The following is a 27,271-nucleotide window of genomic DNA, read 5'->3' as shown; positions in this document are numbered from 1 at the left end:
TCTCAGTTTCACCTAGTCCTTAACTCTCTATGCCAAACTTATGAGAAAAGGTATTAATATCAGAGCAAGATATACAGCTTCTTTTCTATCTACGAGGCCAGTTAACTGCTCACATAAGAGCATTAAATCTGTTTAATGATTTCTTCATAATAAATTCATGTTGATTTTACTCATTGGTTATCTTCCAAGTGCTTGCAAACTGTTTGTGCATATTAATTGACACATAATTCCCTGTCTCTTGTGTTTCCCCTTTCTGAAGACAAGCATTATACTTCTTGGTTTTCTAACCTTACTAAAATTCATTCATCATTTACAATTTTACAAAAAATGCTTTTGAAAAATAATGGTAAAAGAGTGCCACCTCCCCCTGCCCCGCTCTTTTTCTTCCCTTTTTGATTGGCATACTGTAAGAGCTCATCCACCAAGTTTACAGAAGTGTGTGCTCTTGAAGTTCACTTTGCTTATATGAGGGTTGTGCGTTTTTAAGAAAATACACTGCTTCATGATTGCTCTCAGATAAGCTGTCTCCTGCCTCCTCCCTCTCAGCTTTATTTATTTTCTCCACTTTCTGCATGAAAAAATACCTCTCTTCAGTGCTTTCCAAGAATTTGCCAGACATTGTGTCTTTGGAACAATGCCTGTTTCTATCCCTTTCTCAAAGGATGCACCTGATCCAAATAAATGATATTGGGCGATTCTGTTATTTGCTCACAAAAAACTTCACTTATCTGGCCTGGGAGTCTTTAATGAAGAGAACACCCACTTTCTCCTCCTCTATCATCACCCAGATCATTCCAGCAAATATAATTCTATGATCTGGAGCTCAGAGCGAAGGCAGCAAAGATGTATAGTTTCACCCCATGTCTGCAACATCAGACATGGAATTCCAGTGGGTTTAGGTATCTGCAAATTAGCATAGGGGTGTTTTAGTATTATTTAAAACAATATTTATTTAATAATAGTTTAATAAGAGTATTTAATATAATATTTTAGTATTATACAAAATCAAAAAAGGCAATTTTAATAAACAGTAAAAATAAACCCAAACAGGACTATCAATTATAAAGACATAGTCAAGTCTTTAAGTCTTATATCTCAATTCCAATAAAATTACTTAAAGTGATTATGCTGACTATGTCGGTGTACAAATGAATGTTTGATGAAGCGTGTGCAAATAAAAGCACAGGTGAAAAAAATCCCAAGGAAAACACATTTGTTTATAGATGACTTCTGAAAAGTGACACTTTAGGTATCTGCTGTTGTTATTTAAAGTTTTTAATAAGAATAGCTAATTGTCAGGAAAATGATTAAGCAATGCTAAAAGACCAAAATAAAAATGAAAGACAAATGCTAAATTCAACATTCATCTGAACTAAACAATTGTTTGCCAGACAGAAAAATTCAAACTCTTTCAGAACAAAATACGTTGCTGTGATTCTGAGTGAGTTTTGCATATATTTGGGATAATTAAATAATGTATCTGTTTCAAAAGTGCTGTTCAAAACAACAAACATGACCCCAGAACATCCTGCAAAAAACAGCAGAACAAAATGCAGGAAGCTGGTACAGCAACAAGAGTCTTGAATATGGACATCCCTTACCTTTTGAGGGGGTATGAAGATTAAGGATAGGGTACTGAGTCTCTGCTTTCTCCCCTGAAGGAATAAACTGAATCCCCAGAATTCCCCTGATGGGTGAATTCACAGAAAACACACAGGCGTCACTCTTCTACATGGATTGCCTGCGGTAAGGGAAAATGGGGCTTTGTAACTACATATCACCCTATAAATTCCTATAGTGTTTAATTTTTGTCAGAAAAGGTTAATTCATGCCAGTGATACAGATGACTAATTGGTCTAGCTGCAGAAAAATTGAATTTTTGCAATAAGATACTACTCACAAGGAGAAACAGAACTCTCAATATTGTTGAGTATTTCTCACGTACTGGTAAATTGGTAAAAAACCCTGCAGTTACGTTCACAGTGTTCTCCAGTCTTGTGGATTTTTACATTTTGAAACTTAAAATGTATACATTTTTGATGTGTAAGTAATAATTTTTGTCCTCAGAGCAAGAGGATACAATGAAATACAACTGAATATGACAGAAGTCAGTAAAAGCATGAGTGGCATTAAGATGAAAAGGAAATGACTGTTTACCATCTCCTCTGATACAAGACACTTAAGAGAACAGAACACAACTTAATTTCTTAATTTCTGCATATTCTTTGTCTAAGGTGCTACGAGTCTTTCCTTGCCCAAGATATTTCTCATGGAGATAGCAAAGTGAATGGGCAGCACCTCATTTCAGAGTTCAGCTGAGCAATTCTATCAGGGTACAGAACCTTAACTCTGAACTGCAAACTAACTTGAGTGGTATACACCAAACTTGTTATTTTCCTTTTTTCACTCTACAAGCATCTGTCCTTACAAAGCTATAGAATTTCTCTCTTGTACAAAGCAACATCTCTCTAAATTCACACGGTTTTCAAAATCTGAAGTGAGCTACATAGCTAGAATTATTCTGAAGATACTTATAAAGTTGCAAAGCATATGTTTTCCCTAATACATAAGAGTTGTTATAAAATTGTCACTGCTGATAGAAGCTTTACTTCTCATATCTCCTGACAGATTCTGTACCTCAAGCCAAATAATAAAAATTCTAATATTCTGGATCAAGTAGTTGTAACAAGAAAGATTAAATAATTGTAGAACATTTCTGCAAATAGAAAGAAAAAATACAATAAATGTTGTATTTTATTTGAATGAAGTTGCTGGTGTGCTCACTTTTATAAAAAAGAGTGCTGTTTGCCATCACAGATGAAAGAACCATGTTATATTGAGTGGGAAGATAATCACAGAGTTTAAAAATTGAAAATAGTTTTCTAATGTCACATAATGCCAACTAGAGACAAAAGGAGAAAATGGTATGACTGACACATTGTCTTACTGAAAGATAATTATAGCATAGAAATTTGGCATATATTATCATTCTGCTGTTGTTAATTAAGCATCAAGGGAAACTATATACAGCAAAGGAATGCTATGATGGGACCAAGAAATAAATTTTATAAGGTTTCATGGATTTTTTATCATTAATAATTCATAAATTAACTATGTGATATAATTTTAAACATAATTGTCATGGAAAAAAGTATTAATAACACCTATAAGTGCCTTAAGAAATAATAGAAAACATGACAACTTTTATTTAAAAAAATTCCTGCTGCACACCAACCTGAGTTAAATATTATTTCTGACCTCTGATTTTCAAGTTCTTAAATCCTGCTTCCTTTGTTCACTCCCTAATTATATACTGCCTTTGTTTTGTGTTTTTTACCAACACAAAATCAGAATGGAAGAATTGCTCTGCATGTGTTATTTTTTATGGTGCATTATATATATCCATACATGCACCATGAGACAAGTAACACATGCAGAGCAATATATATAGATCCATATACGGAACACACCATGAAACATAACGCATCCGTATACGTTATCCTTTTGTGTGATAGTCTGACACTTGCTGAATTGTTTTAATTTTTATCTACTTTAAATAAGACAATTTTCTACAGATCGTTGCTTAACTGGGCATTCCATATCCTCCATTCATACAGCCGGTTACTTATATCCAAGTATAAAACCTTCTGTCTACGCTGAATGTGTTCTGTTTATTTCTGAAAGTCTGTCCATAGCCTCTGACAGAGTCTGTTCTTTAAGAGCTATTTTATTCCATTAGCGGTAGAAAACTCCAGAAAAACAAATAAATAAAACCAGAAGCCTTCCTACCAATTCAAAGAATCAAACTGATCTAGAGAGTCTAAAAACTGTCAAAGTCAAACAAAGACAAGGATATTCTGCAGCCAAGAACAGAGAGAGGGAAGTGAGATCATTCCTTTCCAGCAGCACCAAGCTGTCATGTCAGCTGTCCAGGAAATACAAGCTTTAGTATCATCTTGAAATTTAATCATGCTAGTTCCAAGTCATTGGTGACAATAATAAACAATCCAGGTGAGATAAATAGATCCAGGTGAGAACTGTGGGAAACAGGCAAAACCAAAAACTGTGCCCTGAAATGCTTGAGCTCGCCTCTGTTGCATGAAGGCTAAAGAAGACCTAAAGATGTTAAAGATGACCTAAAGTTGGGAGGTTTTTTTACATTTTATTACAAGATCTACTGTTAAGAAGTAACACTGGCAATACTCTTATTTTCCAAAATGATTTATATTTATATCTTCACAGCACGATTTTCTGACATAGAAGAAACATATCCTAGTGAGGATGGCACTGAAAGCACCCTTTGATCCTCAGGGGCTCTTGTGTTCTGGGTCATCAGGAGAAGACACATAACAAAAATAGAAACCTATAATTCCACAAAAATAGCTTGGTGCACTTTCACTTATCTGGCTACCACAACAGGGGTTGGCATGTTCTGTGGAAAACACTGTGCCATGTATACATTACATATTTTTTTCACACTGACAACACTTCCAGAACTAGCACTGTTTGTGAATTTCAACTCTTCAATACACTAATAGAAAGAGAGGATCTCTATGGAAGCCCAGTTACAAATGTAATTTCCAATTTGCTGCCACTGAAGGCTTCATATAAAGTTCACAAGCAAATACATAATCATCTTGCTACAGCAAAGAATGTTATTCCTGCACACTTATGACAGAAAAATCTGAAGATCCTCAAATGTCCTCCTGGTGTCATAATGCGCCTTTCCTCTCCCCCAGAGGTAGTCACAGAGAAAAGAAAGATGGCTCTAAATCCAAGTGTCAGCACTCCTGAGCTGCAAGGATTACACAAATTCCTTAAGTGAAGCAGCTGTGTAGGATTTAGGCACTTTGAGGAAGGAAAGATCCAGGAAATGCCAGGCAGGAAGGAAATTTGCCTGGATAGTCTTGAAGGATTTGCTTTGCTTTCATTAATTTATTTTTTTTCAGAAACACTTTCATGTATCATGTGATCCAAACAAAACAACTCTGTGAAGCTTCAACATTATGAAAGTGCATAAACTTAATAGAGGTTGTTATGTAGTGTTAAACTTGCACAGTTCCTAACTTTAAAAAGTTTCCTTTAATAATTTTGAGTTCAGCCTTTTTACAGTGGGTCAGTTTCTCCTATGTATGTTGATGCTGCAGGAAGAACCAGCTGTGTTCACAATAATTTTTTTATATATCAACAGGTTTTCAAGGGATAAGTATGCAGAAAATATCAGAGGTTCTATTTGCATTGCTACCAAAACCTCAAACTTGATGAGAGGTGGGGAACAGAAGATGACTTTTCCTGACACACTTGATTACAAACAAGTAGTTTTAACAGACTGAAATAATGGAAACACTGGAGGTAATGTTGCCTCTGCCAGTCAAAGCAAGCTACTGAACCTTAGGCTTGCTTATTCTTCAGTAACACTATCTGTGAGCATTCTTTCCTTCTATGAATTGCTGTGGCTCCCAACTTCACCAAAAAATGTGGGAAAACAGTATTATTGACACATAAAGCATTGCCACACATATTTATCTCAGCACCCTATTTGAAAGGAATCTGGGACTTTTTAGAGGCTCCTGTTCCTTTCACTGGAATGAAAAATTTGTGTGTTTTCTCTTGAATAAAGGTTTTACCATGACACCAGTGTTGTAACAGCCTTCTTACCTGAAGTGCAAGAGGCTTCCACCTCACGTTCTTCAGAAGGGCAGGAGCAGAAACCAGAGTATTCTGAGGACGCTTTTTCAAGGTTAAAATCACTCCATTTGGGTCTTCCCACAATGCATTTACTAGGTTCTTTAGTTGCCAGCCAACCTAAGGAAAAATTCCATAATTGAATTTTGAAAGCTTTTCGTATAAACTGTGTCTGCTTACTTCTATTGGACTGAAATGATGCTGTTGAAGCTGTATTTTTTTAAGCTACATTTCTCAACAGAATAAAGCGTAATTGAACACTCTCTTTTAATAATTTGTGACATCACTGTACATTTGAAACCAAATGATGAGGACTACAAGACATGAAATAACTTCAATCTGGATCCTGAGTTGAAACAGGCACTGCTGAGGAGGAAGACAGACTATGCTATAGCAATGTATAACATATACGTAACAGCTTTAAGGTCCTAACTGAAGATAAATGATTGTTGACTTGAATCTATACACCCTCTGGATATAGCTGAGTATTTCAAGTTACTGTAAGTTGTAAACATAGCCATAAAAAAGAACATCACTAGTACTGAAATGATTTTATATGTGCCACTCACAAAAAGTTACTTATAGTAATGTCTTAATCTTGATTATCTAAAAATAGTATTTTTACAATGAACTCTTTATACATGAGAACAGAAAATGTACTTTTACGGGAGGGTTTTTTTTTAATGAAAGTTTACACTATCCTCTTATCCTGAGTGCTTGAAGAAGTTTTAAAACTGAATAATAATAAAAATGACATTATATAAAGATGTTTATGATAAAAGTAGTTTCTTACACATTTAAGTGCTGCTGAATTTCTATTAATATTTCCACAGGCACATGAGAAAAAAACCCAACCAAACAACAAAAAGAAGGGTTTCAAAACAGTCAGATACATAGATTCGGAACTGAAAGTGAAATTTGTAAAAATTCACATTTTTCTACACTTCAACCAATCTTTCTTCCAAGTTGCACCACTGAAATCGGTGGAATTGTACTAGTTTGAATAAGACAATAAATTTGGCTGCATTTAGCAGTCCTTTTGCCCTTCCTATATGCAAGTGATGTATTACCTTGTTCAATATGAATGAAATAAGAAACGCCTACCACTTAGCACTTCACAGTGAATTATCATGAAAGTTGGTTTGCCCTCTTTTTGGTTTGCCTAAGTAACATCATTACTGAAGAAGTTTCTTCAATATTACAGTATCAAAAAATTTATCCTATGTAACACCCAGATTAGTACTGATAGACAGAAATGTATTGTGAATGTTAGCAAATCCTATAAGCATTCCTTCTAAAGCTGTTATTTTTTGTTAATATACTTGTGACCCAATCTAGATACCCAGACTCACACTACACATTCTGAAATTTCTCTCTCCCACTGGTGTCAGAAAAATGGCACAACTAAAGCAGACTCTTAGTTACTCACACCTAACCTTAGCCCTGGGTCCCAAGGGCTAAGCTATTGCCTCCCTTTAGTCTCATCTTTGCATTTTCAGGAAGTATAACGACTCAAATGACAAGAACAAGCCTACCTAGAAAGGAAGTACTGGAAAAAGTAACCACAGGCAAGTGACAGTTAGGTTACTGGTTCACATTCAGCTCTGGCAAACAGCAAGGCATGCATAAATATTTATAGGGTGGGCTTTGGAGGATTTTCTTAGCCTCATTTCTTTGCATCTTCTATTCACACACGATTTCTAGGCTTGCCTTTCAAGGAAAGTGAATAGGTGCAGGAAAGACTCTCCACTTATGTTTCTAAATAGTGCATCTTTTTTAAAACATTACTTAAGCATCAGGTTTTAATTTGAACCTTGATAGTTACTCTCTATGCACAGTTCTGCTAAACAAAGCAGTATGGGTCCAAGTGCTGCACAGAATATTTTTTGCAAAAGCCAATTTCTTTCACAGAAGAGCTGAGCCTCAAGCACCTCTAAGAGTCAGTATTAATCTCTTCCTTCCATTTTCTGTTCCAAACATGGTAGATTTTTACAGTAGTAATAAATGACCATAGTAAAGACCTGTCATAAATGTTATAACTACCACAAGTCTTCAGCCCTAGTGTCAAGCAGATCCGTACTGAACAGGAATTAGGATGCTGGGTTCATACAGCAGTTCTCCAGACACAGCCTTGCTGAGGCCAATTTGCAGCAGCCTTAAAGTGAATATTTAAGAATGAAAAGCTTAGGGAATACAACAACAGTAACTATAGAAGTATATGCAAGCATTAAGTGACATTATATTTGCTATAGTTTTTGACTACATTTGACCTGTCAGTTCACTATATTTTAATCATAACTGCCATTCTGACCAAAGTGTGTATTCCCATTGCTATTAAAAAACAAGGAGAAAAAAAAATGCTCATACTCAGAGCAGTCTACAAATCTCACCATATTATATCAGGTATAGTTTATGATTTCTCTTAGAGGAAGATAACAGCAGATTACATGTGAAGGTAAAGGCAACCTTGAAGAGATTTCAATCAAAATCCTCTTTTAAGGAGTGAAGAGAAGTTGATATAAACTGTAAGGTTCTAGCCTGTATCCACAGCGGGCCAAAGACAGGATCCCAAGTGTGAACATTTGGCTTGGAAAAGACTGCAATATGTGTCAGAATTCTAAAAAGTTCTATTCTATTTTCAATGTTGCTGTTCTATTGAAAACTTTCTAAAAATGCGCTGGCCACAGGAAATCAGAAAATGGAATTAATTATAAACAGGCCACAGCCAAAGAAATGCAAATATGTCAACTTGGATTCTAAATGAACTCCTCTACTTTGTGCTTTGTTTATGGAATGACAGAGGCTATATATATTTTACTATTTTTCTTACTCAATTACAGAATTAAAAGTGAACTACTTTTGATTTTTATAGATTGATATAATTTTCAGAATGCTGAAATCTTTAGAGTTCCATGAGCTCATTTTAGAAAAGGATGATAAATAATTAAGTTAATGATAAATTATTCCAATGAGAACCTTAATGACAAAACCATTAAATACCAAGATCTATTAGAGAACAGTCTGCAGTCATTACTACTAGGCAATGATAAAATGCTCTTAGGAATTTGGACATGTTATTATAAATTGTATTACTAAAAATATCTTTGAAAAAATAGAAGTCATTACAGTGGATTAAAAATCTTAGTTGAAAACCAGTCCTTGAGACAGCTTTTGAAATTTATTCTTAAAGAATCCATCTCTAATAGCAATTACTAGCTTCCAGCTATGGTGAGATGTATTCAGCAGAAGGGTATTTTGCCCCTTTAAATTTTTTAGCATATACATCCAGTAAATCAGATGCTATAATATGGGTTAAGATATTTTACTCAGTAATGAAAGTTAACACTAAAATCAGACTAATGAAGGAAAAAAGAGACTTTTTTATTTTCCTGAGTCAATGAAATCAGAGCAATCAGGACACCCATTACATTCAAATCAACAAATTCAGAAGGACATTATCATGTCATCTTTGCACAGCGTAGTAAAGTTCCAGTCATGATGCACTGTTCTCTCCTAAGCATATTTGCATTTTGAAATACAGTGCACTATTTTCTATCTCTTTCTAAACTGGGCCTACAAAACCTAGAAAGTGGAAAACACCACGCCTGCTGTAGTCTTTACTTCATAACTCAAAGAATGTACAAAATACAGTCAGGTGCCAGCAATGAGAATTGCTATCACAGTGATACACACAGAGTTTGTAAAAAGTTTAGATTCATAGAAACTTTGATATTTACTGGCTTAAAATCATCGATGACTTAATTTTAGCCCCCCCAAATACTTTTTTTAAATTTACATGCTAAATATGGAAGAAACCTAGAAGAACGCAAAACAAATTCCTTAAAATTGCAGGAAGCAAGCAGAAGTTTAAGATTTTGGCAGTTTATGCTTATAATTGCTCTGATCAATATTTTGTATTGGTTTGTATATCCTCAGTGTGGAAAGAAGGCCTCCAGGGAAAAAATTGTGTGCTACTGTCTATGTTGGAGGATTTGTTAGTTTTTTCAAAGAAAGTACAAGCCAGATAATTAGTGGAAACTGAAAAATGTAGTAACTTTGTAAGTAACAGTTCCAAAAATATCCCTACAATAGTAAATTTATTTGCCATAGAAGTATAATGATTTAAATATCCACAATGCTGTAGTAATTTTCTATAACTATACCTGATAATTTTGTAGCTGGCACTGCATTGTTCAGGAAAACATAACTCACTTTTAACTGAAAGTAGACTAGTTTGTTTTCTAGTTCTCCAATATCTTCTTTAGAGGGGCCCTATATTGACTTCATTCTTTCTCATTTAGAAGATCTAGATTTGTATGAATGGGATTTGGAATGTATACTACCAGTAATTAAGGATTTTGGCATTTTTATAAATCCAAACTCTCTTCATGCTGGACAAGCACATTTTCTCCTTTTTTAAAATAAAGTCTGCCTGGCCAGTAAGGGCTTACTGATGATCTGTATGAAAAACAAACTAATAAAAAAAGTTCTTCATGTTACAGATACACACACACACACAAAAAAAAAAAATGACAGAAGAAAACACAAACTGGTGCATTTGTAGATGACTGCATAGGCATTAAATGCATGATATATTCATCTATTAAAAGGAACTAAGAAAACAGCTGGATTGTTGAACATGACAGTGCTTATCAAGGGATGCAAGTCATCAAAACCACCACAACAGTAATTCACCTCCATGCCAATTTCTTCAAAACACATTATACGTATTTGTTATGATACAAATTTAGAAGAGACAGCTCAGGTAGCAGAACTAGGAGTGCATAGTGCATAGAATACCTATATTGCTTTCTCTGGTTTTCCTGAAAACGCTGGAGATAAAGCAGAAGTGTGTTTCCGCAGGTCCTTCACTGCCTTATCAAATCTAAACATCTATCAGGACTCTGAAGAATGACAAAGTTCTAAGAAACCAAAAAAAAAATGTGGTGTGCACCTCACAGAAGAAAGGTTGGTTACACCTTAATTTGTGAGACTTGTGCATACTCTACTCATTGTATCATATGCCAGCTTTAATGTTACATAGGATGGAGAGAGTCAGCACATTAACTAAACAGGAACTTAAGAATTACCTTGTTAGGCATTTGATCTGGAAAACAATTGTAGAGAATATTTTCTAAATATTTAGAACATATGATGTTGCACACCACCTGAAAACATGTAATTCTGCTTTGACTGCAGTAACCCTTATATGAACCAGGACAGATGTTTCCCCTCAAGGCTTTTCAGATATATAAGCAAAGCCATCTGGTTACTTACTTGAACCTAAAGAGTATGACCTCTCTTCGTATTTGCATAGGAAAAAAAATAAGCCTCGTGTAAACTCAACTTTTTGTTAAGGAAAGAGACTAACAGACTATCATCCTTTCGTATTTTCAGTCTGTAATTCACTTTGCCTCATTGGGGAATTAATCAAGAGAGTTGGTTTGATTAACATGGAAATCAGAAGTTATTATTAGACAAAAAAGTGTGCTGAAAGATCACAGGACTACTTTCTGTCACTGAAGAGGAAGCTTGTCATTAACACCTGTAGCTGATTCACTCTTCTTATTAATATCCTTACTGTAACTAACAATAGTTGATGATGGAAAAACAAATGTTCTCCCATTAGATTACATATTTATTTTCATTAGCTAATGAAGAAATATAGCAAGATTCCAAGAAGATGCAGGATCAGCTACTACAAGACATGCATTACTAAGCTGTTTCGAAAGACAGAATCCTGAGAAAAAGTAATTTGGTGATTTATTTGGAAACAGAATGACATCTTTTGGTGGAAGCAGTTATCATTCTCATGACAACTTTTGTCTTGCCTTTTCCTACTTGTATTTCACAACACAGTGGGCTGAAACACAGATGGTGTGACCTGGCGCTACATTCACAGATTTACCTCCATCTAAAATGAACTCTTATTATGACTTAAATTTAAATTCAACAAACAAACATACACCTAGGGTACTGATTCAATAAATATCTTAACACTAATAAATTCATGCCAAAATTATTTCATTTGCCAGGGCTCCTGACACACTTGAAGTATGTAACTTGACAATGAACAGTATGAAATGGCTTGTGGTCATGTATCTAGAGTGATAGATTCATAGCACAGTTCAGGTTGGAAGGTACCTTTAAAGGTCATCCAGCCCAACCCCCTTGCAGGTTGCTCACAGCCCCGTCCCACCTGACCTCAAATGTTTCCAGGGATGGGGCATCTACCACCCCTCTGGGCAACCTGCTCCAGTGTTTCACTACCTTCACTGTAAAAAAAAATCTTCCTTATATCTAGTCTAAATCTACCCTCTTTTAGTTTAAAAACTTTGCTCCTTCTCCTATTGCAACAGGCCCTACTACAAAGTCTGTCCCCATCTTTCTTATATGCTCCCTTTAAGTACTGAAAGCATCCACCGTTCCAAAGAATAACCTTATCAAGTATGAAAATGCAACTACATTAATTAAAAACAACTATTTAGAGATAACATAACAAAAATGTTACACAACAAAGCAAAGGTGATCGAACTGAAGGAGCCCCTCTAACAGTTTTTTTTTCCTCTTCTACATAGCTGCATGCAACTATAACATAATTTTTCACCAGTTTTTCAGTCACCTTCCTAGGCAGACCTTTTTCAAATTCTACCACAAATTTACTTACAGGTATTGTTATGGATGCTTGCTTTTGCACAACATTGGGTTTTTTACCTTAAAAAGTTCTTTCACTTCCTGTTCTTTATAGCCTTTGTCTGTTAAGAAAGAGGAATTCTGTCTCAGACCTAGCTGGCTGGGTTAACCAAATCAAAATCATTAAAAAATTATCTTCATATGAGATGCATGATACATTTTCTTTTTTATTCATTACATTTTTTAATGTTTGTATGTAACTACACACCTCTGATGACTGTAAATGACCCTAAAAATCACACACTATTTCAGCCAAGATATTACCAATGTCAAAGCAATGGCATTAAAACTCTGCTTTTCCTGGAAACATGGTCCTAATTAATTCCAAGTTCATCTTTGCCATTTTCAGTCACATCACCTCTATAGCATTCAGTTGATTTGGGATTAATTACTACATTCTGACTTCTGGAGCCTTGCCAGTTGCTCCCGAGTAACATCTAGCTTTCAACATGAATTACTAAAAGCATTGTTATTGCTCCCTGTCCTATTAAATGACCTTCAAATTCTAATCCTAAAAAAGAAAGAAGTTTTCAGTTTTCTGAAAAGTCAGTTTTCCCCAGCTTATCGAACACTTCTTCTATACAGAAGTACATCAGATAATTTTACAGATGGTCAGGCAGCTAGATCAATACTTGTTTGGATGTGCACTATTTCTGTTGTGTGAAAAATTATCAAAGGTAGAACATTAACACAATTTAATTTTCATAAATTTATGCTGCATTTCAACTAACCTGCCATTTCCCGTCATATCTTCAGTTATCCTTTCCTCTCTAAATCACCTACAACATCTTGCAAATTATTGACTAGAAAGTTTTGCCTTACATTTCCCCAGCATAAAATGTTATACCAAAGCAGACAAATGATCAAAAATCCTTGCTTAGGGGCTTGCTACTGGAAGTTTCAGTCTCTTCAGTAAACTGAAATGTAGATGATATGGCGTTGAATTATCCAACTTTGCTTCCATCCTGAATATGTAGATATCTATATTTGGTTTTCTTTTCTTTGTCCTATGTTTGATAATATCCTTTTTACGGAAAATTGAAACAAGAGTTTCTTGGCTAGTGACTATCTTAGCTTTAATTTTACTGTATTTTCACTGCATGACAGTCCTGATTCTCTGACTAAAGAATCATGTCCCATATACAAAACAACTTAAAAAAAATAGACAATATGAAATTTACTATTTCAACTAAGCAGCAGAAAATATAGTACCCATAGAACCCAAGGGGCAATTATTAATATTGCAAACAAAGAAATGTACAGTGACATCTTCAGCACTTCTGTACAATTTTATAAGAGAGGAAGTGAAAATCTACAAGACACTGGTAGAACTAGTGCCTGTTGTTACTGTAGAGAAAAATAGTGTGGCAATAATTCAGAATGTATAACTTAAAGTTTCTTATGCTTTCTTATTAAAATCTAATAAGCAAGAAGGACAAGCAGAAAAGCAAATAAGGAAATTGGATAATGATTAAATGATCTTAACAGCCAGTGGTGAATTGCCTGATTTAATTAATTTCTTGCTTAAAGTACTATTATTTTTTCTTTGATCTTTATAATTGTATTACAGTGTTCCTTGGTTAGACCAGATTCTACATATTCTTTTATTTCTAGCTCTTTCAATTGTTGCATTATATAATTTGTAAGCTGCTTTCCTTTGATACTTTCTGCACTTTTTTTTTTAAACGCTCAACTACATTGAAAGTTATTTGAAAAGTTATTTGATATTTTTAATATACCTGGTTTCAGGGATAAAAAAAAAAAAAAAAGAATATGACTATAGCTACCTCCTAGCTATCTGATATTTCTTACTTAATACAGATAATGCTTTATATAAAATAAGTATATTAATTATAGGTAATAAGAATAACTTTGAAAACATGCAGCCAAAATATTTTAGTCACATCAATCCCAAAATACATAACTCCACTCATCTAGCAATTCAATGGGACTGACATTGTCAGCATACTTAATCCTCTGCTATAGCTATCCAACCCTAGGGAACTGCCTCCAGGATTAGAAATGCTGTTGGCTGTGCTGACTTCATGCTAATGCATGGACAGTACAAGTATTTCCAAATCTACATCTTCTTAAACCTGTTTAAAAGCTCACTCGTCTTCTAGTTTCAAAACAGTTAATTATTCCTGTCTTAAAATGGACATCCTGATGGAGTCAAACTTAAATTGAAGTTACAGTTTGTGTTTTTAAAGGTAAAAAAATAAAAGTGTCCTTTCAGTTTTTTTGCCTATGAATGAAAAATGAATACAAACCTTTCAAAAAGAGTAAACAGCTAGTTGATAATGGCTACATTAATGTAGTCTCATTTGTACTATTTTAGCACAGAGGTACTGCCCTACTCATGAATGAATGTTTTCACTGGACAGCTCTCTAACTCAGTTTTAAATATGCAAAGTATTACATATTACAGTTGGGAATTTAAAGTGGTTGTTGAGGAGGGTCATGCATCAGGATAACAAACTGGAAGTGCTCAAATTACCTAGCTTACCAAAAAAAAAAAACCCAAACAACACTCCCCCCCCAAAAAAAAACCCAACAAAAAAACCCAAACCAACAAAAAAAAGTGAAGAGGTAATTCGATTGCATCCTGAAAATACCTAAATGAGAAACCTGCTTTCCAATCAAATAGGTAAAAATATATTAAGATGAAAGGACTGGAAGCTTGTGCCAGGCGAATGTAGACTACAAATAAAATTACTTTTTTTTTTCCCCAGCAATGAGAATAATTAACTATGAGAACAATATTACAGGTTGTGGGAACATCAATGAAAGTTTCAAAACTCAAGTAATCTTATTAAATGAATGAATATGAATTTATCTAGAAAATACGTTGGCCTAGTTCAGTCAAAATCAGATTAAATGATGCCAGAAGTCAGTTATAGAATTGGAATCTATTAAGAGATCCATACTTTCTCTAATCAGGAAGGTATTTTCACCAGTGGCAGTACAAAATGACTATATCTAATCATCTTCAGAACAGATTCTTTCAAAACACACAGTGTTGAATGGAATTTATATTTGATAGACTATCAAGATGCTCAGAAACTTCAGTCTTAAGAAAATGTCTTTATTAGGACAACAAACCTGTTGGATACAGAAACATACAAATACCTGACAAAAGTATATTTCTGCACCTCTACATTGTATAACTTCATCTGTGTATACATTTTATGAAAGCACGGAGCCTCCCCTTACCAATAAACTGGTAAAAGCAGGAGTGAGAAATAACACTAACGGTTATATTTTTATCACTTAGGTGTTTAATGTTTTAAGTAGAATCTCTATGGAAAACTAACATGAGACTGAAGACCATGGAATTCACTAGATACATATATTGTAAATAGTATTTTAAATATCTATCTTGAAAATTCTGTAATTTTCTGTAAAAACCTAGGAACTGCTTAGGATACTAAACATAATAATTTACCTCTTCATAGGGCACTGCTAAATGCTTCATATGAAATAAACTGAATGGAATGATACATTAGAGAAATAAAGAAGCACTCCACCTCTTTCAGCTATAGAACAAGGTAAAGGGAACATGCAAGCCATCGTAACTGGTTATAAATCAATGCAAGATTTTGCTGCAATTTTAGAGGGAATGAAGATGTGATATTTAACTTAAAGTGGATAAAATATTGGGAGGAAGGAGAGTGAAGAAGGAGAGAGCAAGCATTTAATCTCCAGTCCAGAAATCAAACTAACAGTAGAAATGGCATTACCAACTACCTGGCAAGAAGAACCATCTGCAGAATATTGTGAGAAAAGTGAGAAGTGCAAAGCAGCTGAACAAGCACACTCTGACGAGGTATAATTTCAAACTGCTTTGTATTTTTCCCTTTTTCAATTTCACTTTTACTAGCACTTGCTTTTGCTGAGCTGTGAAGTCAAAGGCTGATGTGAGGGAGTGTTGGGTTCCAGCGAGGACTCTGTGCCAGCACAAATCCATGCTTCTGTACTTGGTGAGCAAGACAGTTTTCAGCCCTGGAAAATCTGTAAGACCACCACAAATATGCAAGCCTTTCTTTTGTAAGGTTTCTCAGCTGCCCCCCAAGTCTTTAATTTCAAATGAGTTATACCTCTTTTTATGAGCTGGTCTTGGTAGCATTAAAATATTGATTATGTGTAAATTTAATTAACTGTTGCTTTTGACTTATTCTAGTCCTCTAATGGAAATAATGGTAATTATAAGCATGATATTGATCATCACAACTTGGGTGAAGAAGGAACACAGCTAAGTATGGTTTGCAGCAAGATGTACGAGAAGTGACTTAAAGGGCACACTTGAAGATCAAAACGATACTTAAAACATTAAAACTTCCAGTCCATGAGGGGAGGAGAGTCGGACATCTACCTCTGAAACATGCAAACACTCCATATTACTGTCTGACTTTCCAAAGTCAAAATGAAGGCAGAATGAGACTTTCCCAGCCATTTCAAAGGAAAAATAAATTTCTGAAATAAACAATTTGCCACTGATCTATTTTCTTAGCTGGTTATAAACTTCAGAATGAATAGTTAATAGTGAGTTTTGTTAGGAAAAGGTACTTTATGCCACTTGACTTGGCTGTTGGTACTGTGCCCTTAGCTGGAAAGGGATTACAAGTATGGAAAACCTTGGGCTTGTTGTAATAACACGCATGGAAAGAGTTGCTACTCAAAAAGCCAATTCTTGAGTAGTTGAATGAGGAGAATTTCACCTACGGGAGTAAAGATTAAATCAGCTCCGTCACTTGAAGGATATGTTTGATGAAGAAAGCCAGTCTAATGCGTATTTCAACTTGTGTAACTATGACAACTCATAGAACTTCTCTAATATAGATAAGAGCTGCATGTTTCATTAACATTTTAAGTGTAAATGAATAAGTCATACTTCTTTTCAAGAGACAATATTTGCTCTCTAATCATAAGATTTTAAGTCAGACTTTCATATTTCCACCTCACAGAAATGACAGACAGAAAGAGATTTCTTATTTTGCATGTGCTGTGTTTGGAGGTGGGTTTCAGCAAGAAAGTTAAATGGCTAAATTATAAGCACTTTAGGAAGTTATCAACATCATGGTCACAATGCTACTCATGCCTAACAAGTAATAAATACAAGTGGTCCTTTCACCTGTAGTTCCAGCTACAATGCTTCCATTTTTCTGCAACACAGATTTTATTTTTTTTTTTAAAGGGACAATCCCTATGACTTAAGATAGTACCAGGACAACATTTGATTGCATTTTTTTCAGTAATCTTCAGCATTTGCATGAACATCAATTGTAAGGCAGCAGCTTGTCATCACAAAATAGGATGAAGAATCATTCAGCCTTGGATGAGGCTCTGACAGCCTTTTAGATAGGCACTCTGATAGGCTTTTCAAGATCAATTAAAAATAATTTAATCTAAAAGTTTAAAAAATTGTTAATTCTTCAGTAAAGTCACATGTGTTTCAAGTCAGGATGCAATTCTATGAACGTTGCAGAAATATATTATTCCTGCATTTCTACATAATATGAACTGTAGGTTTGTATACTTACAGTACACAACACCACTACAACTGTGAAAGAAACTGAATGGCAGACACATTTGAATGTATGTAAATCATGCACTGTAATACCTTAGGCTCTGCATACACTTCTGCACACACATGCTTATGTGGTTTTAAACAGATTAATAGTTACACTAACTTTATAAAACTGCTCATCTGCTTAAAAATAAATCTGCATGCAAGAATGACAAAAGCAAAATCTGACAGATTTCTATCGTTTTAAGTGTTTACATTTTTTCCCCCCAACAGATTCAGAATATATGTCTGTTACAGCACTTTTGCATTTTTAATCTGAATCCCATGTTAAACAGAATGCAAAATTGAGAAAAAGTTAAACTAGCTGGCATATCCATAACAAGAAGTCTAAGAACTTCAATGAAATACTGTAGGATCTCCTTACATAATGAGTATGATGTTCAACAGCAGCTGTGCAAAATGTAAATTTGGCTTAATCCTTCTGGGCTGGTTACTGACTCAATTTATGCCTTTTCTTATTATGCATAAGCAACAGTTATGATATTTTAAAAGACACAAAAATCTAGTTTGGCAAAGTTACCTTGTAAAAAATATTACCATCTCTTTAGTAACGGGAATAGGCAAGACCTGCAGAACAGAATTTCCAAAACACTTACCACAGTTTGGTGGTTGACCTGGATCACCTCATCACCAGCATGGATTTTCTTACACTGGTCAGCAGGAGACTAAGGACAAGAGATAATGATAAAATTTACATGGGGGGTATTGCGGGGAAGGGAAGAGCAGGAATTAAAAAAATGGATGTTGAAGGAGGCAAGGAAACTGTGCCCAAAGAAGTGTTACTGCTGTCAAGTAACAAAAAATGGTCATATTTTTACAAATTGTCTTTATAAGGAACTATGTTTTTTCTAGTTACAGATGGCAATTTGATGAAGTAATCTAGAATCCCACTTCCATTGGTGGCAAGCAGCCTTTTTGACTGGTTGAACTATTATACTTCTTTACCTCTTTGAAGGGAATATGAGCAGTCACAGTGTTGCTGGGAATACACTGAGTGAATTTACATCACATAGAAACAAATCTATTAAGTCAACAAATACTGCATGATCAGGGACAAGGCTGGACCAGCCATCTGCATAATAGAAAAACAAGCGTCTGAGTCCTTTATGTAGCAGTTCTACTGCTTAAGTGCACTGAAGATAGACTGCAAATACACTACAGCTCCAGCACTTCCAGGGCAGTACTCAATTAACCATTTAAACACAAAAATGGTAATTTAGAAATGGATAATGTTGCTGACAGACTAGGTCTTCAGGAGATTTTATGTATTTATACACACACACAGAGACACACTAATTCATACATACTATTCACATAATTTTTTGATCACCGAGCTGAAAAAACTCCCTTATCCTAAATATTGCTTTTTCTGATCACATTAAAAAGGATTAAAACCCATTGAAAACCCACTTGAACATGGTCAACTGCTATATAGCGAACCATTTTTAAATGCTTCGGTGAAACAAGATCTTAATTCTCTAAAAGAAATCTGTAAAGCCAGGAGACTTGGACAAGGTTGTATGTTTACTGTACTTGTTAGATACACACTCAGAGGGAGAGGAGGACAGATTGTCCCATCTCAAACAATGCAGAAACATTTAAAGCAAAATACGCTCCGAGTAACAGTTCAAGTTCCCTGTCCAAGAAAGCAGAAAGAACCCTAAGAAGGGCAGAAAAAGAGTCACTCTCAGCTACAGAGAGTGGTCTAGCTCTAATACTGTTGAAGTGGCTCCTCACAGAAAAGGAGTTATGTTACAAAAACTTAGTTCAGTTCCTGGATGTCTTTTGGAGCCAGCCTATAAGATAAACTGCCCACGGCACAAGAGCCAGTTGTCAAATGAGGATGAAAAGATTTATCTGAACTGAAAGTGACTTGTAGAAGCTTATATTCATGATCTTGCTGCATACCAATCAAGACTTCCAGGAAACAGGCAAGAGCTCCAGCTCAGCAGTCTTCACCAACCAAAAATCCCACCCATCATTTCCATCCCTTTTGTGGATGGAGATTAAAAACATAAGATAAACAAATAAAAGAAACAGAGACAAGAAGAAACAATACAACAAAACCCTAAATCGCCATTGGGAAGAAAATGACTGTAATTTCTTCTGAAAAATGCCAGAGACTCATCTATGAGGAGGTCAAATCACTCTCCAATAGTCAACACCTGCTGAATAATCAATAGATTCTACATATACACAGCTGCCGGGGAGTAGTAGGAGACATCATTAATTATTCAATCAGTAAGAAAAACCAAGCCAATAGGGCAAAGAGCCAAAATATGACACAAGTGAGTCCAAGTGTGTTACAGGTGCTATTCCAAGCACAGCTTTCACCTTCAGCCTACTGTGTACTCACCGCTCTAACCTTGTGCCACTCAACCTCCCCAACACAAGCTACATTCCAGCTCCTCACCTGCTTGATCTCTGCTTGTTCTTTCATACGGGCTTCCGTGTCTCCTGTAGTGGGGAATCCAGCCCTTGAGCTAAACTACCTGGTCGTTACAGCCAGATCTCAACTCCTGCCATCTGAGTCCTTCCTTCTGCACTAAAATAAAAGGATTTTACCTATGTAATTTATAGGATAGTGTGAAGAATTACTAGGCTCCAGTGTCACTTTCTCCTTTTAGTGGAAACTTGCAGAATTTTGGCAGACTGTTCTTTTGCACAGGACTAAACGTGTAACAGAAAAATATTTCTAGAATTCCATGTGAATACAAACTTAATTGCTTTCAACAGTGAATGAAAGGTAAGCAGGTAACTGAAGTAAACACCATCATTCATACTGTTTAACTTCAGTTGACATTACTTGGAAAAGCAAAGGCCTGGCTCTTTCTCTTTTTAGCTCCTTTCCTGACTTTGATGAGGCTGAGCTAATTATTATCATTTAAAATTAAACACTGGCTCTGAGGTCAATTATCCCTTCAAAAGGAATGAAAAATCCATTTGCTGAAATGCCAGAAATTAAATGTCTTTGAAGCTGGTTTATCTGCACATGTGATTACACTTTTAGCAATAACAAAAAAGCAACTTCTTACGGTGGTGTCTTATCAAAAAGTTTTGACAACTAAGGTTTAGTCAAAATAAAAATAAAAATTTTAGTGCTGGCAATTTCTCCTGTGAATTTCAATTATAAATATGTTTTCCCTATAAACTGCATTATATTTCTGAAATGAATTGGAATTACAGTTAAAAAGTGGATTAATTATAGCATGAGTGATCTGATCTATGAACACAATCTGTAGCAACACAATCAAGATGGATCATTCATAAGTTTCAGGACCCAAGACACACATACAGTTATTCTGAGATTTCTAAATGCTGCCAATGCCATTAATATAAACAAGTAAAAAAATATTTTAAGTTTAATTTGCATTAGACTTTTCTTCACAAATTATAACACATAAATCATCATGCTTTCCATGGGTTTGTGCTGTCTAAAAGCTGAGTGACAAAAACTGTATGATGCAATACTACTCAATATATATAAATCAAGTAGTACAAAATATCACATATGAAGCTCACCGATATGGGCCAGCATACCAGCAAGTATTTACATCTTTGGCTAGCTGGACAGTACTAATTTTATGTTTCTTGGGTGTCAGCATTACATAATTTCAATATTATCTTTATAAAATCCAAACCTGTATTTTATCCAGCTATAGGCTTTTAAACAGATCCAAGACTGAATGAAAACAGCATGACTAAAATACTACATGAAAACCAAAAGGGATGGGTCCTGTTACAAAGTCTGTCATAATAATTAGATCGCAGCAGTTGAAATAAACTTGTTTTTTCCAAATTTATGATTATGAACTACAAGTTAACAAGAACAATATTTAGAAGGTACTTTGTTATTCTTGTCACACTGTTTAGTTTTTCTGCAATCAGTCATACTGATTTATGTACTGCAGCATTTCTGCGTGTTTTTGGTTCGGATTTGCCCAATCCTTCTGGGACTAAAATGAAAATGATAATTAATACATTTCTCTTGGTCTCTTCTGCATTTTTACTATGGATGATGGAAAATATGAAAATACAATTGTGCTTAACTCATCCTAATAGAAATCCTTCAGGAATTACTATTTTCATAGAGGAACTTTTTATACATCCTCACACAATAGTCATTTGGATTATTATATATATATATAGTTAACTAACTAGATTTTTTTAGTATTGCAAATCACCTGTACCCTTCCATTTCTGTACCAAAATCTATTTGCTCCTTTCCACAATTTCTCCCTTCTTAGTGATAATCATGTCAGTAATTACTGCTAGCTTTGAAAACTTCCTGGTTTATCAAAGATTATTATATTACTACAACCTGCCTGATACTGGATATAATATCTTTAGTTATCTTTCTCTATTACCAATGTTTTTTTATATCTGTCCATATTGCTGATATTAAAACTATTTTTAAATTTATTATTTTACAATCTATTTTACTGAAGTGCTTATATATAGAGAAGCTACGCATTTTCTATGAGTCAATCCTAGGACAGGCATTATCTCTAAAAGCCTTTTTTCTAACATGCTTTTAAAATTTATTTGGTAATTAAAACAAAAAAAAATTAAAAAAATACTATTCATTCTAAGAAGAAAACAAAGAACTTAGCAAAAAAGTATTCATTATTGTATGTCAATATTTATCACTGCATAAAGCTGACTGTACATATTAAGGGCTGCTCAGAGGAAAGCTATGCTTATCAGTAAGTCTGCAATTTTGTGACTACTCTGGTCAATATAAACGCCTGAGGCTGATTTTTTTTTCTTTTATATTTTTTCTACTGTTCTGTTGACAGAAAACACCTCTTGTTTTGTATGAACCTAAACTGTCCCATGTTCTGAGATATTTATCTGAAGTACAGAACAAAAATTAAATACAACAGGTATTATTTTAGACTAATGATGATGCTCTGACATGACAAAAAATTTACTTATTATAAAGGAAAACACTTTTCTTCCAGAGAGAACACATACATGAACTCTATTAGAAAGGTGTATTGAGGACAGAAGTTCAAGATTTTAATTTTATTATATTGTTAGTTATTAGTCACATCATCATAGATAATTTTCTATGCCTATTTTCAAGGGTTCCAAGTTTTTACAAAGATAATATATGTACAGAAAAGATTAAAAGTATTAATAAAACCTAGCTTGATTTAAAACAAGTTTTCATATTACAAAATGCACTGCAGATATACAGAAAATACTTGCATGCATGATAGAAGTGTTTTAGAATAAAGAAGCTTACATTTTCAGTTGTTCCTGTGATTACATGTAGTCCATCATATGTTGATTTGATATACATTCCCTAAAACAAGAGCAAGAAAGGTAATTAATATTTGTAGGAAACAAATAAAGCATGCTTGCATGATAACTGAAACAGTATGTTTATTCCAGTTTAAGGACCGTAACATCTGAACAGACTGGAAGGAGCCATGGTCAATTAACATTTGCAAATGTAAGTTTAACAAATATGTATCAAGACCAATTATAAACAGCATAGTTTTCTCATTTAATGTTTTGGGGTTTTTTAGATTCCAAATAGAGCTTTTTGGACAGAATTCAACACTGAACATCAGCATAAAAGCTCATGCCAATTCAGTGTTTTAAATATTTAACATGACCTGTTTTCATTACTGGTGGCATAAAAGAAGTATCAAAACTGAAACCATGAACAGTAATAGTCTTTAAACTTAAATGCCCCATCTTCAGAGAGTTACTGATTCAATAAAAATGAAGCCATAGCCTAAGTCAGAAAAGATACAAGCCAGTGCTCATATTACCAATTTATGGAGAAAAATGAGCTTGGTGATCTAAGAGGAGCTTTGTAATTAGTCCAGCAAGAATTCTGCTTCAAGGAGGCAATTGACAAGATACAGAGAGACAACCTAAGGAGGTATGTATCTAGCTGTAAACACACACAGAGCCTTAAATGTCAGTGAGACTCACTTGCTTGTATTCTTGCCTTTCAGGAGTAAAGTCATAGCTTTGCATCTCTCTATATATGGTTATCCGTCAAATTTTGAAATCTAATTAATCTAATTGGTACATTGTCCTGCTGAATCATTATTCTTTCAATAATTCTGCATCACCTTTTCCTGTCAAAATGGAAGTTGAGAGCCCCCAGCAATAAGAAAGAACATTTTATTCAAAGAAACCAATTTCAAGATTCATGAACGCTAATGAAGATCTTCAGGCTAGGTGTTTACACAAATACCACCAACCACTCCCTACATCTACATCCCCATCCCACTCCCCTCCACATGCCCCCCCGAAAAAAGGGGGGTAAAAGTGCTACAAAGGTAAGATCATATCGCTCTCTACAACTACCTAAATTGGAAGGGTATAGAGAAGATAGAGCCAAAGTCTTCCTGAAGTGCACAGTGGGAGAATGAGAAGGGGCACAAGTTGGAACTCAATTAAAAAAGAAATTTTTTTTAAAGCACATTTTTTTAACAATTTTACTATGAAGATGATAAAACACTGAAACAGCTTGGCAAGGCTGGGGAATCTCTGACTTAAAGATCATCAAAACTTGAGTGGATAAGACCCTGAGTACTCTGCTCTAGCTGCTTTGATTTTTCATCATGAGAAAATATGACTTCTACCTTAATGTAAATTAATACCATTTCATCAAGTTTTATCTTTCTTTAAATCTTGGATTAAAAAAATACTTGCTAAAACTGATAAGGTTGCTTAACTCTGCTGCAGAGGAAAGTCCCGTTTAGATTTTACTCACCATGACTACTTTTTCTCTTAAATGAAAGTGCTTTATAAGCTATATCATTTGTAAAAACCAAAGATATCCAAATTATATCTTGGAAGTCTTGAAAGCAGTTTCATAAAATGTAATTAGCTGGAAGGAAGAAGTTTCTGGGGAGTCTTCCAGTATTTCCTTCTATAAAGTTGACTTAATTTTATGAGCGTTCACTATTCTATTGTCTCTGTAGTACCTTCAACTGTTACCAACAAATATCTGATTCTCTTCCTCTTTGCCAACTAAAAGGCATAACCAAGAGACCTATATCATCAAAAAATTTGAAGTTTTTCATTGAGAATAGGATGTTATGTCTCTGTTAAAAATATTCAATAGTTATTTAAATCTATCTAGTATGTGTTACACTGGATTTCCACAGTGAACTTTTAGCCAGGATGTTACACAACATTGCTGCATCCATTGCAGAAGTCTATTATTTTAGCACATATTAACTTCACTAACACATTTCCAGCCACACCTTTAAAATCAAATTTAATATCACAGTTCTAACACCTTACTTTAAGATTCATTCCCCACTTAAACCAACAGATTTAAGGCCAGAAGAGAACATAGTGCTAAACTTTTCACTAAATTTTATCACATAATAATCATAAAGTTCTTAGCCTTTTACTAAGCTATGTGTATTTTTGCAAAAAATCAAGTTCCAATTTTATCTTATAACATATGCCATCTGAGAGACGTAAAAAATGAGTACTCACTAAGAATTACCCTATATATTGCTATCTGCTTTTTCATCTTAGCTATTAAACTTTAAGAATATATAAAAATAAAGAATTTTAGTGAATGGCTTGTAGCCTTCAAATTATTCTAGATAGAGCTTTCATCCTTGTTTTCTCAAAAGAAAACTAATGAAAGAGCTTGTTTCTTGTTGACCAGTACTGTATCTCTTTGACATATCTGTTACCTGAAAACCTTGAAATATTACATTCTATCTAAAAAATACAAAATTTTTATATTCATTTTTCATTTTATATGCTTCAGAATGCAACTTTAAATAAAATAGATACATGTTACATATATATATTTTACATATCTATCACATAGAAAATAGCTTTAAAATATTTTTGCATTTTTCCCTTTCCTTGGGAGAAAGTTTTGATAACACTAACTTTATTTTAATATAGTATTGTTATGATAAAATACTCAAAAAAAGATTGAAAGTATTCTTAAAAAGAACACCCTGAAAAACATACACCAATTCTGAAAACAGCTTTGTTCAGTCTATGTCATCTGTTCCAGAGGCCAGATACGTTCCCTGCTTCAAATCACTCTTTCCAATCCTAAAAAAACCCCAACCTGCCCTTGATGCGCTGACTGGCAGCACTTGCATATCGTTTCAGAACAGATAATGCAGTGTGTAACACAGTCTGTACAGTTCAATCCAGCTCTCAATTACTTTCTGTGGTAGGAAGATATTTAAAGGAGAATTTATTCTTCAATGGGAAAAGACACTGATGCTTAGGAAAATATTGTTTCTAAAGGACAATGTGTCAAGCCTATAGTGACTGGTGTGTTTTACCACTGCCACTCCTCCGCCCCATCTTCATCTTCCTTTTCAAAATCAGCACTTGTAAAGACAAAGACTAGAATCTCCAGGCATATTTAAAGAAATACTGGCGCAGGTTAGCAGAACCCTTCAAAAGTTTAAATTGTTCATATATATGTATATATGCTCACAAAGTAGCTTATTGATACAAACAAAAGGGTTTAAAGGAATCACTTTAATCAAACGTCCAGTGAAAAATTAGAATAATCTACTCTGGTTTATAAGAAATGTCCAAACTTGCAAACCTTAGTCATTTAAAGAGTTGTTAATTCTGTGACTGCAGAAAAAGCATGCAAGTATTCACAGTCTGAATTATGCAAAAGAGCTGGACCTTTCTTTAAATTTCATGGGCTATTGGCTATCATTTTGTTCATCATCATTTCATTCTGTTTTCATGAATATAAGCATTTTTTATGGTTAGTAAGTCTAAAAAAAATAGAAATAAATTCTGAAATATTTCTGTCAGATAAGTTCCAGGAAAATACTGATTTAATACTGCAGCTGAAGAACAGAAGCAGCAAGCCTCTTTTTCCCAAGCACAGACATGAGTAAGTAACAGATCCTATTATGACAACTGCTAACACTTCTAGAACTGTTAGAAATAGTTATTTTGTTTGCAAATATCTCTGTTTTACCTGTGGCTTAACACAGGCATATCGATTCAGCTTATTCAGGAGCATCATATTCTTCTGTAATAATGTATTTTTATGTAAGCATAATATTTAATTAACTTGTAAACCAATTTATTAAAAGAAGATTCACATATTTGCTATTTTGATGCTATTAACTTCTGTTATAATATCTGATGGAAATGAAGGTACACTCTTGTAAGCAGTTTCTGTAAAACTCTTCATACAAACAGCTTGAAAACTATTTCTTAGATTTCAGCCATATGAGCTGTCAAAGCAAAATAGCAAAAACACCAGGCTAAGAATAAATAAGAATGTTTTGTGCATCTCGCAGACAAAAAGCACATAAA

The 27,271-nt window shown here is 34.3% G+C and overlaps 1 protein-coding gene across 1 annotated transcript in view; it reads right to left on the bottom strand.

Annotated features, from left to right (window-relative positions):
- The window catches only part of LOC130158820 (connector enhancer of kinase suppressor of ras 2-like), a 206,570-nt gene that overhangs the window by 62,700 nt on the left and 116,599 nt on the right, over positions 1–27,271 (bottom strand). Inside the window, exons 8-10 of the mRNA XM_056359880.1 lie at positions 23,217–23,276; positions 18,562–18,630; positions 5,659–5,805 (exon numbers count right to left, since the gene is read on the bottom strand). Coding sequence (XP_056215855.1) covers positions 5,659–5,805; positions 18,562–18,630; positions 23,217–23,276 — 276 coding nt within the window. The remainder of the gene's footprint in view (positions 1–5,658; positions 5,806–18,561; positions 18,631–23,216; positions 23,277–27,271) is intronic.

Source organism: Falco biarmicus, chromosome 14 (genome assembly GCF_023638135.1).
Source record: "Falco biarmicus isolate bFalBia1 chromosome 14, bFalBia1.pri, whole genome shotgun sequence".
NCBI lineage: Eukaryota > Metazoa > Chordata > Aves > Falconiformes > Falconidae > Falco > Falco biarmicus.
Note: the sequence above shows the minus strand (reverse complement) of the source record. Positions and strands in the feature narration are given on the sequence as shown.